Source organism: Acomys minous (genome assembly GCF_964271855.1).
Source record: "Acomys minous genome assembly, chromosome: 5".
In the NCBI taxonomy this organism is placed as follows: Eukaryota; Metazoa; Chordata; class Mammalia; order Rodentia; family Muridae; genus Acomys; species Acomys minous.
Window position 1 is genome coordinate 113,366,929 of NC_140494.1, and position 8,855 is coordinate 113,375,783.

Below are 8,855 nucleotides of genomic sequence, written 5' to 3' on the forward strand. Positions count from 1 at the left end.
GGACAAAATTCTTGACAAACACCACTTAATGAAGCAAGGGTATGCTTTGGGGTTACAGTTTGAGAATCGGATTCATCATGACAAGGGAAGTGTGGTGGTTGGGAGTGGGGGGCACTTGGTCACATTGATTCCATCATCAGGAAGTGGAAAGACCAATGCTCACGTGGCGTCTTCCTTTTTATTAACTCTGGGACTCCAGCCCGTGGAACGGTGCCACCTTCACTCTCAAACCTTTCTCAGAACACATTTACAGGCATCCCCAGTGATGTATTTCCTAGGTGATTTCAAATACAGGCCAGTCGGCAATCCATATTAACCCTCACACATTCAGTAAATCATGGTCAGCCTGTTCTCTGATGGCCATAAATGAAAGGAGAAGTTTTGCCCTAGTGCCAGAGAGAAGAGTGTCTTGTCTCCGATTGATTGTTTTTCAACTATGAAGCCCCTCCCTTCATTTAGACAGGCAGATCTGTGCTCCGTGTCACCCACGGTGGCGTAGCATTAAGTCTTAGTAGTGCCTGGAACAAAGCGGGTGATTTTATACAACATATCAAGTGGGTTCTGAATGCATGAACATTTAAAAGGGGGATTATCAATATTTTTATTACATTTATCCATCTATCTATTTATTTATGCAAGTACAATGGCATGTATGTGGAGGTCAGAGGACAACTTATGAGCTGGTTCTTGGGGATTAAATAGGTCATTAGGTTTGTCAGCAAACACCCTGATGTGCTGAGACATCTTCTCGGCCCTGAGGGTAGTTTTGCTAATGTTACTGAGTAAGTGGAAAGCTCAGACCACGGACACGGGTTCTTGTGACCCTTCTCCCCCCGTGCTTTCGGCTTCGCTGCACAATCCCTTGTTATGGTGGGTTTCCCCAAGAGGCTTAGCTTGTGTGTTAGAGTTGGCAGTCCCATGTAGACCCTGAAAGTGCTCATTAAGTCATCTTCATGGCCTGTGCTTGGGCTTTCCTGCGCCCAACAAGCAGGTCTTACCAGACGACTGTGGCGACAGAGACTTGGAGGGAGCTTTGAGAAGTGGGTTTCCATTTCTGCTAGCCTTGTCTTCATTTCTTAGGGAGAGGGAGTCATGCAAGACCTGCTCCTGTCTCCCTTGACAGCTTCAGGCGCAGCTGGAGATGAAGAGGTGATGGCGAGAGAGAGGCGCACGATGGAGGCGCCCAACACTGCAACGTGCAACGGACTGGTCACCATTCACCAAGGCCTCGGTGAACCTCCTCATCAAACAACGGTCTTGCTGCGCTGCAGGGCCGATACGTTTCCCCAGTTTGCATTAATACAGATGGAAGTGGAAAGTAAACAAAACCAGCTAACTTAACCGGGCACAAAAGCTCAGCATGGAATCCCAAGGGATATGATATTTTATTCCTGAACATGCCTGTGGCTATGGCGGTGCAGTGGGTAAATACTAACACTGGCTTCAATATGCCACCATCTAGGTAAATGGTGCTTTCATGACATTTCTGTCCCTTGACTACACTGTAGATCAGTTGGCATAGAAATGATGTCAAAGACTGCTTAGTTGACAGTCAACACAGCATCTCGACTAAGAAGTTGATATGCAAGAAAGGCCAACAAGTCATAAAAAGGAAAGGGGGAGTATCATGAAAGAAGGTTTATAGCATAGGGTTGATTGGTTTTACCTATAGTGACATTAATGGCAATTTTTTCTTAAAATTTATATTTATTTATTCACTTAAAAATATGTGTGACTATGTGTATGAACATGTGGGAGTTGGTTCTTTCCTTCTACCATGTGGGTCCTGGGCATTAAACTCGGGTTGCTAAGCTTGGCAGCAAGCACCTTAACCCACTATCAGGCTCCTGTTAGTGGGAAACAAAATTCCTTATACATCTATGTTTTCAGATATGTTACACTGAAAGTGCTACTTTTTCAGTGGACAAATAATAATTTTGAGTAGGTAGAAAGAGGGCAGCTGTGGCTTGGTGACCAGGAAAACATTCCCTAGCATTTGAAAGAATCTGGCAAGAGCTTAGAGGGAAGCAAAAGACAGAAATCTGACTACAGTTACAGAATTTGCCAGATGGCAACAGATAACAGCCAGCGTTCGATTGTGCTATAATTAATATTCTCTATCTGTCACTTCAGCAAGCTATCGTTTTACAAGACAAGTGGTGACAGAATGTTGTAATTATGTTGCCCTTCGATGGGCTTATGTGGAAATGAAGAAATGGAATGGAAAATCCTTCTTTTACCAGGGCCTCTGGGAGAAAGGGATGGTGAGAAAGACTGGACCATGAATACAACTGTGCAGAGACTTGTATTTGTTCCTGCCTTCTGGGAATGCCTTATTTTTATTGACCATAACTGGAGACTAATTATACTAAGCAGTATAATTAATGAAGTCAATGTAAATTCCTCAATTGATGGCTTTCAAATCCATTTGGAGATCTTAAAGCCTACCAATGTTTGATTGTTACATACTCATCCTTTTCTGATTTGAGCCAGTGTTTCTTGTTGAAAATAGTGTTATTCTATGGACTGGTGGGATGGCTCAGTGGTTAAGAGCACTGGATGTTTTACCATTGGTCTAGGGTTCAAATCCCAGTACCCACATGGTGGCTCACAATTGTCTGGAACTGGATGTTGCCCTTTTCCAGCCTCCCAGGCCACTCCACACATATGGTGCACACACTTACATGCAGGCAAAATATTCATATGTATAAAATACAATGAAAAGGGGAAAAAAGGTTATATTCTTGGTATTTCTATCTAGTCTATAACTCACATTCCCTCTGGTTTTGACCAGCTCTACTTTTTAAAAAATTGTTGTTGTTGTTTCAAGACAGGGTCTCTCTGTGTAGCCCTGGCTGTCCTGGACTTGCTTTGTAGACCAGGCTGGCCTCGAACTCACAGCGATCCGCCTGCCTCTGCCTCCCGAGTGCTGGGATTAAAGGCATGCACCACCACTGCCCGGCGACCAGGTCTACTTTTAATCTCCATTTAGCCAAATGACTGAGTTTTGCTGTCTGTTTTACTGCTAGACTAGTTTTACCGACGCAGATACAAGCTGAAGAAACCAGCTGAACATGTGACTTTGCTGTGCTTTGGTGGAAGTCGTGTGTAGCAGGTGATAGGGTGGAGTGCGGGATAATGTCTATTGCTAGGACAAAAGTCAGTTTTGAAGAATTTACGGGATTGTGGAGCTTGGTAGGGGAGTGTGGGTACAAGGTAGAGGACTCTTCACACTTTAAACAGCCAATGACATGGGTAATAAAACAAAATCCCTTGTCTGTAGCTTCACGTGCCGAGTGGTGAAGGCATCTAGCTATGTGTAGCAATTTGTTAAAAACTGGTCTGCTGCTCTTGCTTTGTGATGTTCTGAAGATGTGGTAGAGACAATGATAAAGTGGTAAAAGACGGCTTCGGACCCCACAAAACTGTACCAAAAGTTAACTGGGAACAAGAGTTTTCGCGTCCCTGTGTTGTTAATTCAAATTGTCAGCCAAAGGAGCAAAGCTCTTAGTCACCATGTTTCCATGCCCCCCTGAGCACAAATAGGGCTGGAACCTTTGGAGCTGCTCCCTTTGAGATGCTTCACCAGTGACATCACAGTGATTGTCACCTCCCTCTGACTACTTTTAGGCCCTGCCCAGAATCCAGGAGCTCAGACAGCCCGGGGAGACAGCAGGAGTTGGAGAAGGAAGTCTACGGCAGCCTGGGTGTGTCCTTGTCTCTCTTCAGGTAAAAGCAAGATTGTGCTTAGCAATCCTCCTGTCTCTGTTTCTCTGTCTGTCTGTGTCTCTCTGTGTGCAACTTTTCAAATAAAAATGTTAACTAATATCTATATGTCCAAACAGAACAGGTAATCATAATATAGGGCCTTTTTTTTTTTTAGCTATAAATAAAGTGAATGTCGATTCCTGTTTTTCTCTGAGATGTATTTTCTCTTTTCCTAGTTTTATATTTTTTTCTACATGCCAGAAGAATACCAATGTAAAATTTCCTGTACGCTTTGGTGTCAGTTTGTAGGGCTTTGGCTCACGCACAAGACAACGATTTTGGCTCATAGAAAAGGCAAAAAAGGAATCCGAAGCTCTTGTGTGGACTCATAGCAGAGCAGTAGAACATGGAGATGAACAGCTGCCTAACTTTTCTCATTTTTCCCAAAGGGTGCGGCTGTGTGTGAGCATAAGATCCCAGGCTTCAGTTGTCGTGTGCCTGCATAGAGCTGCACCCACTGAGAATCCATCAGATTGGCGTTTTACTCATCTAAAAATACACAGAACAACAAACACCTAAGGTTTCATCAAAGCACAAGAAATGGCCAAGAGTAGTCCACAGGAAAGAGAAGTGTGATGCTCAGCCTGTCATTCCAGGGAGGCTGGGGAAAAAATGTGAAGAGTGCAAAAGTAGCTAAAACACTAATTATGAGAAACAAGAGTATAGAGATCACTTACCAAGGACCAGGTGGTTGGCAGCACCCCGGAACTCTATTCCACATCATTTCTCTTCTGCCTTCTATCCCCAAGGGAGGAGCTTGTCTGTCCTTCCTCATTTTTGAAGTTTTCCCACTTGTGTCTGTGTCCTAAGCAAATGATTAAGTTAGCTGTTCTTGACTTTGTGTAAATGGAGTCACATTCTCTGCTGCTCTTGTAAATCCTCCTTTCATCCCACAGTTATGGTGTGAGATCCATCCATCTTGCTCTGTAAAGCTAGAGTAGGTCATGTATTTCCTTTACTCCACAACATTCAAACGAGTGTGAATACGACAAGTCACACCCATTCTATTGTTGGTGACCAGTTCTTTCCAATCTGTATTCAGGGTTCCTTTGCTGTAGGCATGTCATTTAACAGGCTCCCCCCCCCAACCCCTCCCAACCCCCCTCACCTCCCTGCCTCTGCTCAGCTGGACACTTGTGACCGGTCTGATCTCTGTTTACCTACTCATTTTGTTCTGCTTAGTTCTATCCCAGGCAACTGTCTTGTAAAGGCTTTCACTAGTAATTGACATGTTAATTGACATGTAAATATCATGTTAAGGGCTGAAGGAGGGATAAGGATTAAAAGAGAAAGGCCAGGTGGAATGGCTCAACAGGCAACAGCGCTTGCTGCCCAGCTTGATAACCTGAGCTTGATCCCCAGGTCCCCCAGGCAGAGAGAGAAGCAACTCCTTGAAGTTGTTCTCTGACCTCTGCGTGTGTGCTGTGACACACATGTGTTCCCTGCACCAAATACATGTTTCGACGTCCCTGCTTGCAGATATTCCCAAATAGCAAAGTTAGCATGTGCATATAGACATGCAGAGAGAAAAATGTAATACTTTATTTTTAACCCCCCCAAAACACATGGGATAAGAATTAAGAATGAAAAGGAAATGAAACGTAAGCAAGTCACCATTGGCTATATTTTAAAATGAGATTCTATAATTTGTTCACTGGCATAATCTGGTATATTATTATACTGTATATTATACTAACAATCACATAACAGAAATGGATTATTCCGCTGGTATCTTTGAAATTAATAATTTGGTCCTTTGATGATACAATAAATACAACCGTTACAGTTAATTCAGTCAGGCCAAAAGTTGCTTCAAGCTTTGGTCCCTCGAACTTTGATCTTTTGCTAACCAATACTCTTTCCACCTAAACCTTTTCCTTCCATGCTAGAAATTTGCCATAAGATAATAGTATTTACTTAAATTATTTAAAATATGGAAGGATTAAGTTTCATTTTGATTGTATAAATCAGCAGTCAATTTCACTATACCAAAATTAGCAATCTGATTGACAGCGCTGCCTGTGTTCTTGGAGTATGCTTTCCTTCTGTATGCACATGGATGATACCATCTCTGCTGTCTGAAATGTTTACAATCTAAGCACATCCTGAGCTTGACTAAAAATAACTGGCACAAGCCCTTGTTGAAACAGAAATGCTCATGAGGTTAACACTTGTTCTTTGGACTGAGTACCTGTTGTGTGAGGGACTTCTGGTCGACCTCTGCAGGCTTTGTGCCAGTGTAGGCTTGTACGAAGCCATGCAGCTGTTGCAGCTACTTTATGCTTTCACCAGGGTTGGATGAAGACCTAAGGCAGCTTTAAATCTGAGAGATGATGTTATCCTACCCCTAAATGTGATCCAAAGAAAGAACAATACTAAATTATATATATTTTTCTGTTTCGATGTCCCTGCTTGCAGATATTCCAAATAGCAAAGTTAACATATGTATATAGACTGCAGAGGATGAGGAAAGAAAAATGTATTATTTTATTTTTAACCCAGAACAATGCAATTAATGCAAGTTAAAAATATTGGTCCTTGCATGACTCCAGAAAGAGAAACTGGGATGTCTGTATTCATCCATACTCTTCAGAGAAACAAAGTGATTTCTCTCTCTCTCTCTCTCTCTCTCTCTCTCTCTCTCTCTCTCTGTGTGTGTGTGTGTGTTTGAGAAATTGGTTCATATCATTGTGGAGGATGGTAAGTCCAGAAATTTCAAGGTAAGCTGCCAGGATCAAGCCTCAGAGAAGAGTAGCACCTTACCTTCAAATAAAATCTAAGGTCAGGATTGATTTACATTCAGAAATTTAGATGCACCAAAATAGGAAAGACGTTTTCTTCAAGGCTGTCAAATACAAATAGCCCAAAACACTAAGAATGTAACATTTATATAATTCCCAATTGTATCATGGCTCTTCTTGTTATAAGTAATCTGTTGTATATATGTGTAATAATATAAATGTATATGTAAAAAAAGTAAAAATTATAAAAAAAATCTGAGGTCAGATGTCGGAGTCCAGAGTGTCAGCAAGGCTGGTTTCTTTAAAGCTTTTCTCCTTGGCCTGCGAGTGGCTGTCGTTTCTGTCTTTCTACAATGTTTTCCCTCTATAATATCGGTGTTCTGACCTCCTCTTCTTAAAACGCCAGTCAAACTGAATTGTTTGACTTACTATAGTAGTTGATGTAGTTTGCTTCTCTTTCTCTGGTAAAACACCGATGCAAAGCAATGCAAGACAGAAGGGCTTATGTTTAGCTTACAGCTATGTTCCCTCATGTAGTAAAGCCACAGCAGTAGCTCAGGGCAGGAACCTGGAGGTAGAAACTGAAACAGAGACCATGAACACTCAGTGCTGACTTATTTCCTGGGGCTTGATCAACTACCTTGCTGGGGTTTTTTTTTTTCAAAGATTTATTTTATTATTTAATCTTTATTTTTATTATTTTTAATTATGTGCATATGTTTGTGTGGGTGTGTGTGTACATGAGTGTGGATGCCCAAGGAGGCCAAAAGTGTCAGATCCCACCAGAACTAGAGTTAGAGGCAGTAGTGAACCTCTCAATGTGGGAGGAATTATCATTCAGTTGAGGTCTGTCTTAGGGTTTTATTGCTGTGAAGAGACACTACGACCACATTAACTTTTATAAAGAAAAACATTTCACTGGGGCTGGCTTACAGGTTCAGAGATTTAGTTCACGTTCACCATGCTGGGAAGTAGGGCAGCTCTCGGGCAGACATGGTGCTGGAGAGGGGGCTGAGAGTTCTACATCTTGAGCCACGGTGTATCACACTGGACATAGCTTGAGCATAGGAGATCTCAAAGCCTGCCCACACAATGACACATGACACACTTCTTCCAACAAGGCCACACTTCCTAATAGTGCCACTCCCTATGGGCCAAGCATTCAAACGCATGACTCTACTGGGGCCATGCATAGTCAAACCACCACAAAGCCCTTCCTCCCAGGTGTCTCTAGGTTTATTTCAGGTGAATGCTGAAGCTACCTGTGACAGTGGCCTCATATTAATTTACTTACGTCTTGGAAGACCTGTCTCTAAACCCAGTCACATTCTTAGGTGTTGGGGATTAAGATTTCAATGATACATTTGGGAGGAAGCGTTGGGCAAGGCAGCACAAACACTCTCCTCTTCCACGACTTCTATTTCCTTTGAAGGGAGACTGAGCATCTCCTCAGAATGGTCATTCTTCTCTCACGCTGTCTCTCTCACGCTGTTAGGAAGAGAAGACAGACCTGAGGTCCTTGCTGTGCTCTCAGAAGCCCGCCTGGAGTTCTCACCCAGAGCCTTCTGAAGATGGAGCGGTCTACCCAGGAGCTGTTTCTCAACTTCACAGTCGTCCTTATCACGGTTCTGCTTATGTGGCTCCTTGTGAGATCCTACCAGTACTGAGGGGCCATGCCGCTCTCCTGGGAGTGACTGCCGTGGGCCCTGAGCTTGCACTGCTGCTGTCACAGTGGGATGCCGTCCTTGGTTCCCGCATCTCCGACCCACACTCACCATGCCTGACACACTGCAGCACTAGGTCCTTTGTGTGTTTGCTAAAGATGCTGTCCTTGTGGGCTGCCAAAAGCTTGCCAGCCAGAGAGCCTTAGGTGTGTTCCTTAGCAAATACACTATTCAAGCCTCCAGGTTTAAAGTTAAACTGGATTTTGAGGATGCAGAGTAACAACAAGTTCCTGGTCTGTGTCAACACCCCCCCCCCACCCCCCGCGCCCCAACTCACTCTGTCTGCCATCAAACTAATTCAATGCTTCGGAAGAAATGTAGGAAAATGTCTTTGCCAGTCCCTTGAGCTCTCCTGTGAATAAAGTTAAGGCAATCATGAAAACGGCTTGTAGAATTTATTTTAGCTTCTATGTGACCCTTGGCTGGGACCAAAGTGACAAATAGCATATTATTTTTAGCGTTTGTGATTAGCCAAGATGCTCCAGCTGCCTAGGAACTGAAAGAAAATCAAGTCAGAGTGCCATGTTTTAACTAACTCCACTGCTTCTCAAACCTTTCTTTTGATAATCCTATGGCCAGAGGGAGAATCCACTAACACACAGAGTTCCTTGGAAGTCTTGTA

General features: G+C 43.2%; 1 protein-coding gene across 1 annotated transcript; it reads left to right on the plus strand.

Moving 5' to 3' along the window:
* The first annotated feature begins 3,618 nt into the window (after window positions 1-3,618).
* On the plus strand, window positions 3,619-8,605 carry SLN (sarcolipin). The gene is made up of 2 exons (XM_084781651.1): window positions 3,619-3,729; window positions 8,005-8,605. The coding sequence occupies exon 2, from the start codon at window positions 8,081-8,083 to the stop codon at window positions 8,174-8,176; it is 96 nt and encodes a 31-aa protein (XP_084637777.1). The 5' UTR covers window positions 3,619-3,729; window positions 8,005-8,080; the 3' UTR covers window positions 8,177-8,605.
* The last annotated feature ends 250 nt before the right edge of the window (window positions 8,606-8,855 follow it).